We start from the raw sequence: 20,526 nt of genomic DNA, 5'->3' as shown, positions 1-20,526 counted from the left end.
TGTACTTACACTGTGTTGGTTCCATAGTATTTATAGCCAAGTGTGGCGGATATGGCAACTACAATAGCTGGGCTAGCATATCCGAATATGTAGAAATTGCGATGCAAGAAGCCCTTGTTATAGATGACACCAACGACTATCAAGTAGAGATGAATGCCCTCGATACACATCCATGCAAACGCAGCCAGGAAGAAATAATGCAGCAACCCAGCAATCACAGAACAAAACAGCTAGAAAAGAAAAGAAAAGAAAACACAATGGCAATTAGGGTCTACGCTGTATGCAGCTTTCATAATGAAGTCAAATGCAATAATTTAGTCAGTGGTGGTCAGTTATTTGATGCAAAACAAAACACCAACTGTGCATTGCGCTAAAAGTAAGCATATGCTTTTAATACAGTAGCAATGTTCTGTGGATAAAGTGACATAAAGCAGTGGGATTTATAAAGTGACATAAAGCAGTAGGATTTATAAAATAACTCAATCAAAGCAGATATGACATACAGTATGTAAACCCATGCGAGTGCTTGAACCTGCTGCGGTGCTCACCTTGTGGGAGTGCATGTTGATCCCGACTAAGAAGATGAACTCGGCCATGAAGAGGCTGCAGCACAGGTTCTTGTGGATGGTGGTTCTGGTGCTCTGGATCTCGCTGAAGAACCAGAAGGTGAAGATGCACATGGACAGGCAGATGAGGGAGATCACCATACCCAGCTGCGTGATCCGCGTCAGGATGTTGTAGTGGGCCACAAGCTGAGGAGAGAGACACCAAATATGAGGTTGTGTCTGAGATTCACTTAGTTGTGCTCGCAATAAGAGGTCCTTTTTTTATTTTAAAGAGATAGACAGACAGATATACTTTACTAGCACACAATGTTGGTGCTGATTGTTATTTCAGAGGTAGCTCAACCCAGTAAAGGAGAAATATCAGATACAGTATGTTATGATTCTGTTCTTTATCCAGAACTGGAATAGTTTACTGGGGTCTTAATAAAACATCTGTGTCATTGTTTAAAAGAAGAAGCACCACAGAACTCCCCTTTTAAACTGAATAGCCCAGTTCAAAAAAGCCCATTTGTTGCCATGTTCATTCACAAGTATGAGAATACAGCATGATAGCTTCAACGCAAATGTGTTGCTAACAGGCCAGCTTGTGAGGTGCACTACTGTTCTTCAGTCATGAGCAGAGACTTGGTTTAGGAGGTTTAATTTAACAAGCTGGCAGACATGCAAATCTGAATAGACCTTGGCAGCCCATAAACAAAGCCATCCCAGATACCCAAATATGTGTGTAAAAGGATAGATAGCCATCCCAGATACCCAAATATGTGTGTAAAAGGACAGAAACCCTTTTACATGGTATGCTGTTCCAAACTGTGTACATTTTCTATGAATGGCTCATGATGAATGTTGTAAGTGATCTTTTATTGACTTCAGCAACAATTTAAGACAAAATAAAAGCTATCTTGTACAGTACTTAAAAATGAATTAAGTGTTTACAGCACAGGACCTAAGGAGAGTTAATTGTGGGCATAACTATAGTCATATCCAAACTAGAACTTTAACTAATGGCAGAGGGAACACGCCTCCGGCGAGGACTCACGTTCGCCCGTCCTGAGGACATGAGGATGGCAAAATGGGTCAGGTGATTGCAGGTGCACGTGGTGTGGGAGCTGTTGACGTGAGAGCGCTGGCACCCTGCCAATGCCCAGCGGCCCTCCATAGTGTCCAGAGAATACTCCCAGAACGCACACTTCGTCATGTCAGCCACAGGATCGATGGGCTATACACAATGGGCAAGGGAGGACACAGAAAAACAAATATTTTGAAAAAAAAGAGAAAAACTCAAATGAAATGCAGTAAAACAAAATGCCTAGTAACCTCTAATTATTCCATTTTTATTCAAGACAATCCATCACAAGCATGCAATTTTTACTGTATGCAAAGAGCACATAAAACGCTGCATTTACAGATAATGAATGGCTAATGACTATTACTGTGGCTTTTCGTGTTGTCTAGTCTTGTTTCCATCTCCTCTAAACTCCGCTAAAACAGCAAAAGCAGAAACTGAGAAAGGAAGTACCTCTGAATGCTTCAAAGTAAAAGACACTTCTTTAAGTGGGTACAAGTGAGGAGAACCTATGGCAGCTGCTAAGACCTCTGAGTTCACGATCACCGGACCAGCTGCAGCAAACCTTGTATAATCAACCAGTCCTGGGTCAATTTTGGGCTCCAAGACCACCCCAATATGCTTGTATTGGACAAACACCACGGGGACACTTCCTAATAAATACAACAAATACACCAGGGATGTATTGAAAATCCATATACTGTACTGTATGTGAAATATCATTAGTACTATCTATGTTGTTCAACTGGAAGACATAAAAAATACACTGGAATGTCATTATTGTACTGCAATACTAACACACAAGCTATTTATTCATTTCAGTGCAATACAGTAGGTCTAAAATTATTGGGTCTATTGAATGGCATAATGACATATTTTTAAAAAAATGCAGATTTTGTCAAGCCTTACCACTGGAAGCTGTTTCTACTTTTTTGGGTGTTAAAACAATGGAATTTACTCCCAGGGAGACAGAGACTTTCTTCTTCCTCTCCAGACCCTTCAGCATGTAGAGCTTTAATTCTGCAAAATGAGAACAGAAAACAGGTTGTAGTACATCACAACAGATAACCATAAAACCATGGCGAGAAAGATACCGTAGTGTACTTCGAGCGGGCCCACTTCATTAAAACCTTTTACTAAAGCAGGTTCCCGATAAGTACAACCAAACAACCAAAAAAACAACCAAATAAACAAAAAAAAAAAAAAAAAAAAAAACTCCCACACAAAATCATGGCATTCAAAGGAAAATATGCGCAAAGATATCCAGTAGACATGATGTTGTTTGCGGTCACCACGGACGTATCTGCACCAAGGACACTACAGTCCACTAGAGTGCAGCAAAGTACAAGTACCAGTAGAGGCCTATAAGTAGAAAATCAGGGCCCGTATTCACAAAGCATTTTATGTTACTGCTAAAGCACTCTTCAATGAAATGAAAAGTTACTAGCTAACTATCACCTAACTAACAAGATACTGAGATCAAGTTTTAGTGAGAGAAAAATGACAACTCCTTGGAGAAGACAAAAACATTGTTGGCAGGGCTGATATCAACTCTCCTGCTCCAGCTTTGCTTGCTGTTACCTCGGTGATTGGCTTGTGAGTGACAGGTCTATGCTGCTAAGTAGGCATGCGCTGCATAAGCAGGCTACCTACCTTAAGGTATGAGAGGTAAAATAAATAAACAAACAAGTAAACAAACAAATACAAATAAGTAACAAGGAATAAACCAGTAACAGAGTACACTGCGGATTGACACAATATTTTTGCAAAATGTACAAAATGCAACTAATGCTTGCAAACAGTAGACAGGAATAAAATGTGAGACTATATTTAGCCTAGTTTTTTGTTTTGTTTTGTTTTGTTTTGTTCATACATATTTGTTTTATTATTATTATTCTTGGTTCAAGTTTGAAGGAGACAAACAATTCTGTTGAATGGTAATGGTTGGTGGTGGTGGTGTAATTGTGTCCCTGACAAGCTGCACAATTATTCCTGTGTGATTGAGTGACTGCATGTGTATTAGTTTCAAAACATTGCATCATGGAATGATTCGAAGTGATGGTTTCCAATCTTTTGTGAATTGGTCTTGGTGAGTCAGGAGTCCGCTTGCCTACTCCTAAGAATTTCACAGACGAGCTGTTAGCATTAACATGCTTTGTGAATTACAGAATTGAATAATTTGGAGTATTCATGAGTTTCTCCTTAAAGGTAGGGTTGGAGATCCTGGAAAACGATTCCAGCAAAGCTGCATTTTGAAAATACACAGGTCAAAAGTACCAGCCCCTTTCTTCAGACTTCCCCCCGAAGCCACGCCTCCAGAGTACAGGAACGCGCAATGCTTGTTCACGAGCAGGAAAGTGCACGAGCTCTGTTCTGGTTCACGAGCACGAAGGTGCACGAGCGCTGTTCTGACCTGTCCATGGTTCTGAAAGCAAGCATCGATTGGCTTTGGCTAACTTTTGCTAACTTTTTCTCATGGCGAATTCACAGGTAAGAAAATACCTTTCAACATCATAATGAACCTAACTAACGACTATGATTATCATTTCAAGTTATATTTATGAGTATATTAGATTAGAAGTTTGGCTATTCACTTAGTTACTTTGATACGTGTCATAGGCTATAACCTAAAAACTAGCTCTGGCTAATAATCATTAGCAAGACTAGCCACCCGCTAGCAGCTACCCAAAGTTAGCTAGTTAGTTTACTTTTGACGCTGTAATGTGCATTTCATGCATGCATCCATTTCATGCATATGCATGCATTTCGTACATATGTGTTTCGACGTAACAGTCCTATTTCATACATAGCAGGCTAACGTTACATTCCGTAATGATTTATGTAGTAACAACACTGCTTGCCAGCGAACTTTACACGAATGTTTGCCCGTGTTGACGATTTATTCAAGTTTACAGTCTGTAACTTACCAACGAAAGTGTGATTCGTTTGAGTTTTAGCTGTATGTATTATATCATTTATTTAGAGCTCCCATGATGAGAGCCTCGCTGGCTCTGATTGTGATTACACGCCGCCGGAGCCATCCACATCCAGAGGGCAACGTCAGCGACAGGTGAGAGGAGCACGGGGGGGCTGAGGAGGAGGCAGAGGCAAGGCACGCGGAGATCTGACAGTCTAGAGTCTAGAGTTGAAGAGTTGAAGAGCTACAAGCCCAAAGGATGGCAAGAGAGGAGGTGTTTATCACATTTATTATCAAAAATAATATTTGCCTCTGATAAAAGTACAAACCATTTTCTTTATCTTGAAGAGTGATTAGTGTGTGCTCACCTGCCATGCACTGTATAATATTTTAAAGACAGAGCTGATCTTTATTAATCTATTGTATTTATCTGTTGCTTTACAGGCCAGGATTGAAACACTAAGTCTAGAACAGAGCCTTCAGCTGCTACGGCTCAGCCTGAGACGTGACCCCAGTCAGATGTTTGATCTGCTAGACCAAACATTTGGTACCCCTCCACCAGGCCTCCCAGTTCCAGGCCAACCCACCTGGTGTGTCTGCTCAAACTGCTGGGAAATGCCCACTGATCTAGAGAGAAAATGCTGTGGACAACATCCAGATTCATGCATCTCAATGCTGCCACACCTATTTATTTTGTCGGAGGGGGTTCTTCGCCTTGCTAGAAGAATCTGGAACGATGTCCGGGCAGAGGCAGATGCTCCAGAAGCAGGCGAGAGCAACCGTCAGTTCTGTTACGCAGCATACAGACAGTATGTTGTGTGGCAGTATGGCGCACTTGGTCATGGTCGGCGTGTCGTCATACCCAGTTGCTGCGTTTGGAGGATTCAGCAGTGTTTTCCAGATCCACTTGGGCAATATAAAGGGTTTGTCCCGAGTAGAGTTTAGTAAATCTGGTAGCTATGTACATAGTTAGCTTTATTTATTTCATTTATGCACATCTCAGTTTTGTTCTGCACCCTGTTTGACTTTGTTTGGTCATCGTTCTTAAATCATCAATGCATAGGCAATAAATCTCTGTTTATTTCAAAGAACTATCTGATTGTGTTCTTCTGAACATACATTTTACCTTGCCATCCCTGCTCATTCATTAGAAATGATCAAAAAAGCCAAACAACCAAAATTGTGTTAACAACTGTTTATTGAGATATTTGGGGGGAAACAAACAAACAAAAACAACCATATAATACTAATAAAAAAAATACAAAATCTTAAATACAACTATGTACAATTTCAGGGAAACTGTTTCCTCATAGCTGATGCATCTGGTCAGTGCTGGCTGGTAGGTCAGGCACATGCTGCAACACTGTGGGGCCTAGTCTGTGGGTGGAGAGGCCTGTGCTGTATAAAAAATACCAGTCACAACCACATATCTGAGAGTAATAACATTTGCAACTTTTAGAATACCAAAGGGGCATTATTATAGAGGAAGTCTTGTGAATATTTGCAGGTGTACCTGAAACGCAGATACTTGACGATGTTCTTCAGCCAGCCTGCCTCAAGAACAATTTCCCACAATCTCTGGTGTGCCAAACTGCCCTGTTGTATCCAGTCTTTCTCTCTGCTGTCCTCCAAAGGGCCGTGGTGGCAGGCACCAAGGGCCCACTCATGTTCTCCTGTGACGTGGTGCAGGAGTCCCATCCACAGGTCCTGAGGAGAAATAGTTACAAAATGACTTTAAATAAGGGATCTCACAAACACAGAGTGTGCACAATGACAAGTCTGACAAGGGGTCCAAGCTGTTGGCCAAAGTAGAGATTGTTCAAGACATAAAATGACAGTTGGTTATTAGTATGACTGTGTAACCCATGTTACAGTTCATATTACTACTCCATTCAGAAACACACAAATTACATCATCTGTGATAGGTTACTTACCATGAACTCTTCATAACAGCTTGCAGCTTTGCAACAATGCCAGAAATGGTTGCAGACATCTTTGCTCCATGTCAGTAAGTCACAGCATCCCTTTTGCTGCCCTGCCTGGACATTGAACAACAAAGGTTTTAAAAGGATGTCAACAAAAGTTCACATCAAAAGGTTGATGTAGGTAACGTACAAAGCATACAATTGGAAAGGAGATCCAGAACATACCGCTACAAGTCTTTTGCTCAAGTTCTTTGATCCATGCCAGATGTCTAAACTAAGAATGGTGTATGCCACTGTCTTTGAACGGTCCTTTAGCTAAAGTTGAAAAAAGAAATCATGGTAAATAAACCACTGAACAATCATAGCAATATGGTGATGCATGTAGTGTAGCAGAAATGTATTAGAGCTGTGAAATCCTACAACCTAGGCATGGATAAGGAAAACCTTACTATACCCTATACAGGTGAAAAGTTGTAAACTGTGTAAACATTGTAGTCAAAAAGCTTGATCTGGTGCGTACAGCTGGCATTGCCTGATAGTATATACTTTTCATTTCTCAAGGCTAGCTTTAGCCCTGGTCGAACAATTTTGACAATAGAAATAAACAGCAATCAAACCTATATCAGTATCACTGCAACATTCTTAGACAGCAAGCATTTGAAACCCAAGCAATCTAATGTTAGCACGTATAATGTTAGATAAATACGAGCTATAGAACAACTGCAAAAGGCAAAACTTGTGTTCAACAAGCCCACTTGGCCAGAGCTGTAGTAAGACTAGGGAAGCGGTACTCTAAGTAAAAGATAAACTGACCAACATATTTCAAATCGTTAGCCTACATTGACCATCCAGCTTGTTGTCAACATAAAGTTCGGATACTCACGTGTCAGAGGGGGTTTCTGTCAGAATTGTGGATACGGGGGAGGAGGGGGTCTCTTGAAACCTTGTTTCACGGGTGTAGATGTTGTGCCCTTCACGTAACTAACAAAACAATAAATAAGAGTCATCAAGTTAGTAAATAGTTTAGAAGCATGAAATAAATGCCATGGGGAAAAATCTTCACGGATATACAAATAACTTTGATTAGCGATTGAAAGCAGTAACGTTGACATACTTCGGTGTTAGCTAACTTAGCCAAACATGCCGGGGCATTGCAGCTCGTCTACATCGTTTTATCCTCTCACTGGCTGAATACTTGTTAGAAACGACAACATACTGTCCTAAAGCATTAACAAGTGCTCTCAAACATTATAAAGACATAATGTAATCTTACCTATCCAGTAGAAATAGGGCCACCATGGCATCCGTTTGCAGCTCTTGCTGTTCCTTTAGCTGACGCCATCGAACAAATGCAGCAGCACCGATGGCCACTCGGGTCTTGGCTGTCTTCGTCTGCCCTTTTTTTTGGCAGAAGCCTTCTCAAAACAGTCTTTCTTTTTCGGCCCGTTGTTGGCACCTTTTCTGCCATAATGTTCAAATCGTCGTTGCCGTATCTTGTATGCTAACTATACGTTTAGGAATGCTACGTGCTAACCAAGCTGGCTCTAGCTTCCTGGCAAGCTTCAGGGCGAGCACACGCAATCAGCACGTTCACGAAGAAGGGTACGCGCAGAGGGAGAGGGAGGGGGAGGGAGGAGCAGAGTGCAGTTTGATAGACGTAATCAGAATCCAATCATTGTCAACGGTCCGCTCAGTATGATTGGATAGTGTTTTTCCTAGATTTCTCGTTCTAGACGCCACTAATTTTTTTCATTTTTGTGTCAAAACTTTTAATTAATTGGTTGCAATGGGGGTGTGAAGAGTATTTCAAGCAATATATTAAAAAATGCTCCAGAGAGTATGCTCCAAACAACTCCTACCCCACCTTTAATGTCCCAGTTAGGAACGTCTTTTAACCTCAACATTTTTTGTAAATGTATGACCCTGATTTAGCCTAGATAACTCAACACTCAACATTTAAAACATCATTGCTTATAGGCCTACTATGAAGGCATAGGGATAGTCTGAACAACATATGATTTTTATAATCATAATGTTAATTTTCTATTATGGTTCATATTTTGGTGACAGTTTTGTAGACAGGGTGTAATACTTCCCCGGTTAATGCCAATTCAGTCAATCCAGCTATGAAGTGCTCTGAAGTTTTGCATGGAGTAGATGAGAGTAGCAGAAATAGGCCTACCTTAATAACTTTCACGCTTGATTGATTAATTAAATTAAGTAGGAAACTGACTTCTGCTAAAAAAAAAAAAAAAAAAGTGTTACTCGGGCGAAAATGGACAAAAAAGTGTTCTTCTGAATGAAAATATAATACATCAACTAAGCCATGGAAGATGTATTTTTGTTAACACACTGCAGAGCTAGCACGGGCAAAAGCTACAGCCCTCTTCTACAAGTCGCAAACAGTGGATTAGGATGGGGCCAAGATCGAGCCAAAGATTTCATCCAGGAAGTAAACGCGTATACCTTGAAGTTCGTGGCAGTTTGGCCAAGTATAAGTTAATAACAGCCGCTAAAAACTCTGAATCAGATCAGACCGCAACCCTATCTGAAGCACAGAAATGTAACGCGAGATCTCACACGGAAGAACGCGAGAGCTCTTGCCGGAAAGGACTACGGGTAGTCAGGTGTTGGTTGGCTCAGAGCAAAGCCATGAGATCGATGGCTTTGGCTCAGAGTAGAGTGAGATAGGCTACATGCTACATACAGGAGAAAACTATCAAGAAAGATAGGATGGTTGTTTGTTCCTTTCCCAGCTGCGAAACAAAACGAAAAGTCACAATCCAGAAAGTTTTCATCAGCTGTCAATGCGATATGATGTCTCTAGTGAACCAGTGACTTATTCTTTTGAATTTGGACATTGACACGTCAATCGAAACTAAAGTGATGGATTACCTTGACTGCAGTAATACTTTTGAGAAGGACAACTTCATTATTCCGAGGAGAGCTGTTCTGACCCAAAGAAGTCAAAGAAAGTTTGCTTGAAGAAGCACTCCAACTGACTGGATAGACTGGAGGTAAAGCTGTTTCCTTATTTCTCGTGTAGATGGTTCATGATTGGTGTTGGGGTAGTAGGCTAATGTTTAACAGAATTCAGGTGAATGTGTTGTTAGCTTGTTAGCATATACCCACATGACCCAGCTTCATAGCTTTAGGTTATAAAGTTATAGCTGAAAGTTCACAAACCATGCCAACGTTTTTGCCGACTGTCATTAACTTATATTTGGGCAAACTGCCACGAACAACAACGTTTACTTGTTTTTTTTTTAATGGACTATTGCATTGCGTTCAATAATCGACACAGACTTTCCTTTGTGAGGAGCTCCTCTGTTAAACTTCGGGTTCGTGAACTGCTTCTATGGGTTGACACCTACAGCAAACTGCTGACGAGGTGTTTGGCGGTGTTTTGAGCATTGGGCTTAGTTGATGTATTTTCATTTAGAAAACCACATTTTTGTCCATTTTCGCCAGAGTTACATTTGACAATTGACCCTGACCAGACCACCTGTATCCTTAAAAGAGATGGATAATTAAGCACACGAACACATGCACACACTTGTCTAGATGGTCTTACCTATGTCACCCTCATTGACCTCCACGCTGGTAACGTTGCTGTTGATTTTGGACAAGGCCAGAGTTCCCTGCTCCACTGAGTGGAAGAGCTTGGTCAGGGTCAGCTCTCGCTGGTGTTCCTCTATTCTGTTCCATGCCTCCAACTCATTATATTCTACCAGATTGTTCACTGTCTCAACAAAGTCCTGCAAGGCAATATGGAGGGAAACCTAGATTAGCACTTGCAATAATAATAATAATAATAATGATAATAGTAATAATAATGATGATAAACTGAATGTTGGCCCAAAAAATAACCCCTAAATGAAAACAGCTCTGCAAATACAAATATCAAGACAAATCTGACAAACTCTGACAACTAATATCCCTTTAGTTGAAGAGCATATAGTCTGATTGGAGCAAATGAGGGTTACTGACCATAATGGCTTCCTTCACGGGAACTTGATCATCAGAGTAACTTTTACTCCCACTTTTATTGAAGTTCATGGCTGCAGCAGAGAGAGCCTCTGTGTAGGCGATTACATCAACTGAGTTTAATTCTCCTGATGTTTGCTTCTTCATCTCCCCCAACAGCTGCTGGGGAGGGCTTAGACTGCTGATCTGCAAAAGCAAGGAAGAAATATAATAATAGCAAACTCCGAAGAGAAAACCGTATTGAGAACCTGAGCCACCACAGCCAGGAAGTGAAAATATTGGATTATCTTCTGGCTTTATACTCTCATGAGCGCCTTTTTTTCAGTGAATATAATAAGCTAGTGAACAAATATTTGCACCCATTTTCCCTGGTTGTTTACAAAAGGATTTATTGCCATGTTTTATAAATAATGTTTCTTCTCGTACTATTTCTTCTAAGTTATGAATTAATCTTCTAAAATAAGTTATATGACTCAAAAGTACTACAAGGGACCAACTTTTATTATACAATCATTTTTTGTTCTCTAAAAATCAACTATGAAATATGAATGATAGCCATTTGATATTTATAACTTCTGGATCTTAGCCTGCAGGTTTTCTTTCATTTTAGTTCTTTCATTTTAGTTGTGTCTGTGCCTGTGACTGTGGCATTGACTGAAGTTAGTATTTCCTAACACCAGAGGGCAGCACTTGCATATCAAATTGTCAAATGTTCACAATCACATCCATGAACTACTTTGATGTTTGGTCCTCTACAATAAGATCACAGTTTATATATGATTTCAAAACGTTCATCCTCTCTGGCTGAGAAACTCACATTGTGTAGGGTGGCTCTGATTCGACTTGATAAACACTGTCTGTCTTCATGACAGTTAGGGACAGGGTTCTCTGAAACATAGGATGACAAGCAGGGTAATATGAATAGATACAAATTCACAAATTTGACCTTTGAGCAGAAATACATGTACATGTTTGATTAACATTCAGAAAATGACACGTACCTAAGCAAGTTGTCCGTGAGTCTGGCTGAAATAACTTGGCCCCAGTTGTTGAAACATAATTTCTTTGACACGAGCAGTGAAAGGACCCGTTAGTGTTATAGCAGTTGGAAAACGGCCCACATATTTCAGTCTGCTGGCATTCATTGATATCTAGAACAAAGAAACATCTCAGTCAGAATTTTTTGATGATCAATTAACCCAAAGTTATTTTTCAAGATTCCACACATAAGGCACGGCGTGGGCTATTGTCAGTGTTCCGAGTAAACTCAGACTTTGCTTTGGCAGGAGTGCTGTTTATTAAGTACACACAGGGAACATTTCAGATCACTGATACAGAACGGCAGAGGAAGTCGGTTCTTATGCGTAAATACATCAGACTTAGACAGGGAGAACAAAGACGCTAAAACCTACCAAAACCTACAGTACACTATTATACACCTAGACTATGCACAGGAAAGCTGAGCTGCTAAATGCCATTTTACTACATGTTTTTCTTTTGTAACTCTGTGTGTGTGACAAATGAAAATCCATATTTAAGTTGAGCAGCTAAATGCCATTTCACTAACTCCAATTCATGTTTTACAACAGTAACTCTATGTGACAAATGGAAATCTTTGAAATCCCTTGAACTAGGGCATTCACATAATATACTGGCTCATGGTCACTAAATAACATGAATACAATGGTCATTTTAACACCTACTGTATCTCAAATTTTACACATATAATGAAACACATAGAATGAGGAACTCCGATACACTCTTAAAACAAATGTGTTGGAAACTACACAAATTGCACTGTCCCTATCTGGATATGAAGATGTGTTAATAAACAACACAATTGTCAATACATACTGCGTACACTCTTGAAACGAATAACAAAAGCAATGTGTTGTAAACGACACAAACTCTGTTGTCCCAATCTGGATATAGAGATTGTGTTGCTGTGTTGTTTTCAACACATTTGTTTTGCACTAGCCAGAGCACACATGCACATCTCCCACTGTAATGCCACTTCACTAAACACAGTGGCACACCGCTGAAACATGTGTATCACGTGCGGTGGTGTGGATTTATTCTTCACCATAAGTGTCCAGTCTAGTTCCATCTCCCATCTGCCAACGGGAAAGTGGTGTCGTGCAATTTGCTGTCGAGATGTGCTTCTCTAGCCACATGTGGCCTGTGTAGTCTTACATTAATGTTTTTTTTTTTTTTTTTTTTTTTACCAGGTGCCTTGTCAGGCTTTAGCCACTGTATCATTGACACAGACAGAGTTCTCGGTCTACTGTTACAAGCTGCCATCTGTAGAGACACAGGCAATATGTCACAGCAAGTGTCTTTGAGACATCCATCATCAGTGTACTTGGACGTTTCGCAACCTCTGAACAGTTGGTCCAACCGCCTCCTGTCAGTACAGGCATTAATATAGGGGGGGGGGGATGTATGTGTCTGCTAAATATTCCATCACCATATAGGAGTGGACTGCAGATGCAGAGGTTTAAAGAGGATTATAAGGACTACATAAACAGTCAATAGTCATATCCATGAGGGGTTGTTTCGGATGGTGTTTCATATCTCAAAGCAGGGCTTTCAATCTTCGAGTCACTTATGGGTGGTTTGCTGCTGCGGGAAAAGAGATGATCAATCGGAAATAGTTTCCTTTCTGTGCTGTTCTCTCCTGGATCTGTTCTGCTGTGGTATAGATCACTCACTTCGACACTGAACAGCGTACACTGGCTAGCTCACACTGAACAGTTTATAGTGACTAATACTGAATAGCTCACACTAAACAACTGGCATTGACTAGCTAACAATGAAGAGCTCACACTGAGAAGCTAAAAGTGACTAGCTAACACTGAACAGCCCACATAAAACAGTTCACACTGGATTTCCCAATAAGTTTTTCAGCAGTTCAACCTCATATTTGTAGTCTTACAGTAAGTGTTTGACTTCTTCATAATATGTGATGTTTCCCAGCTGTGTCACATGCACCGGTCAAATCCTGTTCCAGCCAAAACATCTGTATGATTTCTGTATGATCTCGGATGCCCTGGGTGTTCCAGGAATCTCCACACCTATATGGTATGTCTCTTTCCTGCCCACCTGCTGTGACTATGTCCCGCCAACGCAGCATGACCCTGGACATCCTGTATGTGATGATGATGGTATCCAGGGGAAATCTCTCCTGCCTCCACCACATGCAGACAGGGGACATGCAGGGTGTGATGGTAATCTCATGGGCCACAGCACACACATGAAATCAGATGGCCTTATCGTTGTTTTGGAGAGAGGAGGTGAGGATATGCCTCCTTTGTGTCACTCTTATCAGCGAAAGACATGTTTGTGTTCATGATATGTAAATGGGCTGACAGGCTGCGGAATGTAAACAGAAGGGCGTGGAGCCCAAAACAATATATTCTAATCGAATTACATTTCTCTACGCACACAATACAATAAGGAAGCTTCGACATTCCACTGCTGCAAACAGGCGAGCCGAGAAATGTTGACATTTTTGCAAGCATACGTATGAAACTCTACAGTGACAGCATCAAGGCTGAGGGACCAATGTGTTGTTTCAGAATAGGATCTTAAATGCAAGATAGGGATGATGAATTATTATTAACTTATCGCATTTTGATAAAATAAAGCGAGCAGATGTTGCTGGGTGTACAGTAATAGCATTGCTCTAGTCAGAGGTGGAAAAGTCCAGCTTGAGAAAGTAAAAGTCCTACCACATACTGTACAGCCAACCATTTACTTAAACCAGCTGATTCTAATTAGCACAAGTCTTTGATGCAGGTAATTGATGAGATCACCTGTGTTAAGTGCACAGGTTGAACGAATACATGATTGGATTGGTGCTTTCTGATTCTGAAGCTGGGGTTTTCCATGTCTGTCTGTAGTCTAGACCAGCAGTCCTAGTGTTTTGAAAGAGGCCTGCCAGAGTACAAAGAGCCTAGAGCTCATATATAGGAACAAGAGAGCTCGCTCAGTTCTTGCTTAATCATAAAAGGGCCCTTTGGTGTTTTCTGGCTGTCTAGTATCCTTGGCCTCTTCCACTGTTTTGAAGCTTTCAGACTGGTAATGTTGGTTAAGGGCAGCTGTTCTCTAGAGTGCTGTGGAATCCCTTCAGCTCCTGAGGCGGAATCCTTCGTCTGACCTGTGTGACGATGCTCTTGACCTCAGTTAGCCTCAGCTGCATCATGCCAGAGCCCATTCATTCCGTCAACCTCAGTTCCGTCATGTCAGACCTCATCAGACCCCACTTACGTGAGTGAGCAGCTCAGCAATTTTACACACACACACACACACACACACACACACACACACACACACACACACACACACACACACACACCCACACACACACACTCACACTCACATTCACACACGCTACTCCAGGTTCCTGCTTCCTGAATGGATCACTACGGCTCTCCCCGTAGAGAGCTTTCACTTCCTGCTCTGGGCGCTCCCGTCTTCCGCTCCTTTTTTCTCCTGGCTGTCTTGAGGCATACACACACACACACACACACACACACACACACACACACACACACACAGACACACTCACACAACCAACAAAACACATTCGTGACAGCCTGATGTAAATAGTGCCTGCTTCCTGGTTTGTTCCCTGGCTTGCCTTAAGTTCTCTCCTCTCATCGTGCGGGGGTATCCGATGGCAACATTCCAAGCGCAGGCCACACAGCTGTGTCTGCTTAAAGTTCCACAACACTTCCTTCACTCTCTCCGTCCGCTCGGGCAGAGTCAACAGAGGCCACTCTAGATGTTTAGAGATGTGCTAAGACTTGATTTGAAGGGTCCAATAGAAACTGCCAGTATCTAAACAGCAGGCCCTAGAGACCTATAAGCCTGATGTGGCTTAAGCAAACGAATATGTCTGGTTTGGGCTTCTTGCAAGCCCTCACTACTGACTTCTAGAGAGTAGCAACATTTTTGGCTTAATCTGTATTGTCTGGCATATTGGCCCATTCAGAAAATACCTGGCCCATACATATAAAAGTTCTGGAGCCACCACTGGCTTGGTGCGATCTGTATACGCCATCCCTTGATTCAGGGCAGTTGGATTCACCTCCACAAAATGGCTGTACTGGGCTCATGCACTTGCTGACTACTTGGTCAAGACCCTTTTGGTTGAACTATGTGACAACAAGCAACCACAGATGTTGTTCTGTGATACATATCGGTATTGATTTACGTATTAAGGCACTATCCAGTCGTTAAAGGGATATTCCGCCATTTTTGGAAATACGCTCATTTTCCACCTCCCCTCGAGCAAAACAATCGATATTTACCTTGTTCCCGTTCATCCAGCCATTCTGTGAGTCTGGCGATACAACTTTTAGCTTCAGCCTAGCATAGATCACTGAATCGGATTAGACCATTAGCTTCTCGCCTGCTAGCTTCATGTTTAAAAGTGACTAAGATTTCTGATAATTTTCCCATTTAAAACGTGTCTCCTCTCAAGTTAGAAAGTGCAATAAGACCAACTGAAAATGAAACCTGGCGTTTTTCTAGGCTGATTTGACATGGAACTACACTCTCATCTGGCGTAATAATCAAGGCAACTTGCAAACGTACCATAGGCGCAGTGATATCGTACGCAGCATCTGAAAATAGTCCCCATAGACATCAAGCAGTAGTAGTGCCAGTAGCTGCAAGTTGCCTTGATTATTACGCCAGATGAGAATGTAGTTCCATGTCAAATCAGCCTAGAAAAACAGCAGGTTTCATTTTCAGTTGGTCTTATTGCACTTTCTAACTTGAGAGGACACACGTTTTAAATGGGAAAATTACCAGAAATATTAGTCACTTTTAAACATGAAGCTAGCAGGCGAGAGGCTAATGGTCTAATCCGATTCAATGATCTATGCTAGGCTGAAGCTAAAAGTTGTATCGCCAGACTCACAGAATGGCTGGATGAACGGGAACAAGGTAAATATCGATTGTTTTGCTCGAGGGAAGGTGGAAAATGAGCGTATTTCCACAAATGGCGGAATATCCCTTTAAGTCTAACATCAGGGGCCCAACAACCTTGTCACCATCACCTCCCATTCAGTGAGGGTAAAACAAAATAAAAAAAAGAGTTTATTTTACTGTCTATGCAGGAAAACGAGCAACCTTTCAGCCCATTACTGCATCGTCACTTGATAATCAAACGAGTCCCAACTTCAGAAAAGTGCAAACTCAGTCCATGAGTAAAGTGCATAATGCTTAAACTAAAGCTATGTCATGTGGGAGGCCTGAGATGACTTACTGGTTCTTACGTTTAGGGTATCACGGTTTTAAATTAGATTTTGTCTAGTTATTAAAGTAGCTGACGTTAAACTTGTCCATAATTTAAACTAAGGCCATGCAAAAGTATGGTGCAAAATGTATGAAATTATTGCTTTCATTCACTAATTCATTTCTAAATGTTGTTATTACTGTACCTTCACAGTGGGTTCCGTCGTTAGGCCAAAACTCTTTTGCCCCATTTGTAGAGCTGAAGCCTGCTTTACAGGTGCAGTGGTAGCTTCCCAGTGTGTTGGTGCAGGTGGCGTGGTCACCACATATGTAGGGCACCCTCTCACACTCATCATCATCTGTGTGCAAAACAGAGAGAGAAAAATATGTTTTCAAATATTCAGCAATATTAGTTTAATTAAAAGAAGTTTAGAATATTTAACAATTGACCAATCAGTAAGTACTATAAACAAACTTTCCAACTGTTATATTTAGCTTTTGTCTGCAAAGGTTTACCATCAATTGTCATCTAGCATTGCCTTAAAATAAGCCATATAATGTTAGTGTTAAGCAGTTTGCAAATTCCACTCTCAACTCCACTTTATGAGTCACTCCCAACTTACCTGAATTATTCATGCATTTCCGGCACACAGGAGAACTGTAATTTGCATTATATAGAAACTACATTACTGTACATTATTGCCTGATAGTCCTGACTCCTGACACAGGCTATCCTGTGTAAGGTATTCTTAGCTGTCCTTCCTGAATAGTCTTGAGAAGACGATGGAATGTCAGGAAATGTCTGACATAACAGATGTGGACTGAGGCTGACACGCATACAGTACATGGGAACAAGGAAGGAATGATAACCCAAAACACCATTGTTATCATGAGGGGTCCAAGCAGTCAAGCAGAATTTGTTGATGATAAACATTAGTATTCTTTCCTGAAAAAAAAAAGACTCCTCCTAGCAACTGTGATCATGGGTCAATGTGTAATGGCCCAAAGCAGTGGTCAGTCTGCTGAACAGGTCCAAGCTATTAAAAGCATGACAAGAGCTGTTATTTCAGGTCAAGATGTAAACAGCAGCAGGGTGTTTGATGAGTGTGTGTGTGGGGGGGATCAACACTGTTTCTCCTGGCAACCTCATACCAGTAACATGCTTCTGTAGACTGTATGGCACCTAAAGCTCACCCAATGACTCACCCAAACTCAAAGCAACAACCTTTCCCATTAAACACATAATTTTGCTTGCTATATACTAACAACTTCATTGAGGGAAGTTCAAGTATCATGGTTAATATTATTCCTAAGATGTACCAATACATAGTCTAAGCTATTACTAAAAGTCTGAACTCATAGATCTTTGTACACACCAACTCAAGCCAATCTTGTGTCACTACTTTACTCGCGAGAACAAGAACAGACACACACTCGTATATTTTACCGGACTATTTATCCTGACTCAGCAAAGTTTTGAGCTTTGTGTCAGAAACTCTCCAAAAATGTAAGGCACTTCGCATTAGACAGCTAGCTAGATTTCACCATTGTAAACAGTGCTGTTTTAGATCGTCCAAGACTATCAGCAGGTCTACTGGCTGTTAACTAACATTTTAAAAAATTGAGACAGCATCTACTAGGTACTCAATATTTTCCAGATATGTAAAGATATTTTGAATAGTGAACATATCATAATTGTCCCTATGTTTATGTTTAATTAGAGGTCATAGTACAACGTATGGTTGAACACAGGTTGAAAATAATAACTAGAATAATGTGTTATGCACCCTTTATTTGCCACAAATTAGTTAATGTTAAATGTAGCTCCTGTGTATCTTACCTTGACAGTTATTTATTCCATTACCAGTATAGCCATCTTTGCATTTGCAGGTCTTGTTCTCACACCTTGCTAGCTCATGACAGTGTGGGCAGGTGTCAGAAAATATCCCTTGTGTAAGGACACTGAATATCCATGCTAGGCGTGAAAAACGAAATGAGACAAAAATAGGGGTCATCATAGCATACAGCAAATGTTACACCATTATAACACAAACTTTAGATGACATTATTTTTTTATGATCATCATCAGGTAGTGTATAGCGTTCTTTGGACATTTAGGCAACAACAAAAAACATAATTTGAAAATATATATATATATTTTTACCTTCCAAAAGCACAAGCTTCATTGAGGAGTTTAGTAAATGCGACATTTTCCAACCCGAGACGACTTACAGTCAGTCGGGACTCGAGGGGTGGTGACGTCCACTACTTCCCTCCAGCTTTCCTGTTGTTCTAAACCTGACCCTTCCTGTTCTAATGCTCTATCAGTGATCACATAAATGTGGTCTCACAGGGACACACCTATTTACTGGAAACCGTATACAGGCTGGATGAGGAGTTTGTGTGTGATTTGATTACATATTTATACACTGTTTAAGCAATCTACCTAATATCGTAAACTCATTCAGATCATAGAAAGTGTGCTTTGCTTGAGCATAAGACTTTTAGAATTGCAGTTTTTGTTGAGTCCTAAATAAAACTGGCTACTAAAACCTGCTACTAAAACCTGTTACTAAACAAAACTGATTACTAAAGATAAAATGTGTAATGTCAGAACACACAACCAGACGGATAAACAGGACACCATTGAGGGACAGAACGAAAGCTAAAAACAGCAAAGACAAACGGAAGGCTATGTCGAGTTGCACAAAACAAATAATACAGGAATTGTTGAAAACCTGAGAAGTTATAGAAACTTGAAAATATTCTTTTTTTGTGTTGTATTGGTTTTCCACTTCCACTGACTGTACAGAGAGCCTGTAAAATAAACACAGGCCAAATCATAGTGAATAACTGCTAAGAGGATACTAATAGGAAGCTAATGAATGGTCCTAAAATGGGTGGAGGTCCCCTGGCACCACAATTCACCTTGGCTCTACACTTGGCTTTCAGGCAGTGAACGGAAAGGGCATACGCATACACATGGCTCTCCAAGGCTGCCTATTGCCCACACACTCTCAAGGAGTGAAGCACTGATTGCGAAATGGCGACCCTATTGTATCTGAACAATAGGTTACTGATATTATTACATCTGAACAGCATAATGTTTCTGTGTAGGGGCTGATAAATGCATTATGGTCTCGATGATTGAAGTATAAGCATTTTATGTTCAACATATTTCACTTGATATGTATATTCAGAAGAACTACTATTTGGTATTTTAAGTGTATAAACTTTTTATATAATTGTATATATATTATATAATTGTATATATAATTAATATATATATATAATATATTAATGTATATACAGTATGTGACAATATATTATTAATATTAGGTTCAATTAAGCTGGAGGAGCAATAACAGACCTGTTCTAAAGGTGCACATTTGATGGACAGACTGACTTTCAGTCTTTTGCGATGGGAACTGCATGGGGCCATCACACTGGACCTGTGACTGTGACATACTGTACACATCCCTGATGGGTGACAGTTACGATGCAGAGATCCAGAGAGTTGTTTTGAAAGAAAACTAAGCAATTATTCATAAAGGTCACCACAGAAGAAATTCAACGAAAAGTCACGTCATCTTGACTTGAATAGGCCTACCTGATATTGCAAAAAAAAAAAAAATCATATTGATTATTCAGAAATTAAATTTCCAAGAACAATTTATAGATCCTAACTAGAGCCTACAGTAACTCAGAGCATATACTTTTGCCATTTGCATTTGAGAGCTCAACCAGTGCATTACTGTGGATACTAATCTTTGTCCTTGATCATTTGCCTAGCAGTTGCCGAGTTAGTGATTGTAAACAAAA

General features: G+C 40.6%; 1 protein-coding gene and 1 long non-coding RNA gene across 3 annotated transcripts in view; both read right to left on the bottom strand.

The window, feature by feature from the left end:
- The window catches only part of adgrl4 (adhesion G protein-coupled receptor L4), a 28,474-nt gene extending 9,480 nt beyond the window's left edge, over window positions 1–18,994 (bottom strand). Inside the window, exons 1-12 of the mRNA XM_062556365.1 lie at window positions 18,869–18,994; window positions 18,545–18,679; window positions 16,911–17,063; window positions 11,460–11,609; window positions 11,276–11,346; window positions 10,462–10,644; window positions 10,046–10,229; window positions 2,539–2,649; window positions 2,083–2,282; window positions 1,603–1,782; window positions 549–752; window positions 10–230 (exon numbers count right to left, since the gene is read on the bottom strand). Coding sequence (XP_062412349.1) covers window positions 10–230; window positions 549–752; window positions 1,603–1,782; window positions 2,083–2,282; window positions 2,539–2,649; window positions 10,046–10,229; window positions 10,462–10,644; window positions 11,276–11,346; window positions 11,460–11,609; window positions 16,911–17,063; window positions 18,545–18,679; window positions 18,869–18,914 — 1,838 coding nt within the window. The 5' untranslated portion in view covers window positions 18,915–18,994. The remainder of the gene's footprint in view (window positions 1–9; window positions 231–548; window positions 753–1,602; window positions 1,783–2,082; window positions 2,283–2,538; window positions 2,650–10,045; window positions 10,230–10,461; window positions 10,645–11,275; window positions 11,347–11,459; window positions 11,610–16,910; window positions 17,064–18,544; window positions 18,680–18,868) is intronic.
- Window positions 5,841–8,816, bottom strand: LOC134102298 (uncharacterized). 2 transcript variants are annotated; one of them, XR_009941506.1, is made up of 6 exons: window positions 7,745–8,816; window positions 7,355–7,452; window positions 6,697–6,786; window positions 6,481–6,585; window positions 6,060–6,253; window positions 5,841–5,944 (listed from the first exon to the last, which is right to left on the bottom strand). It is a non-coding gene; the product is annotated as an uncharacterized LOC134102298 (long non-coding RNA). The 2 variants fall into 2 exon arrangements; XR_009941505.1 differs by having other exon boundaries at window positions 7,355–8,816.
- Window positions 18,995–20,526: the final 1,532 nt, after the last annotated feature.

The sequence above is a fragment of the Sardina pilchardus genome, chromosome 15, assembly GCF_963854185.1.
Source record: "Sardina pilchardus chromosome 15, fSarPil1.1, whole genome shotgun sequence".
NCBI classification, from domain to species: domain Eukaryota; kingdom Metazoa; phylum Chordata; class Actinopteri; order Clupeiformes; family Clupeidae; genus Sardina; species Sardina pilchardus.
Note: the sequence above shows the minus strand (reverse complement) of the source record. Positions and strands in the feature narration are given on the sequence as shown.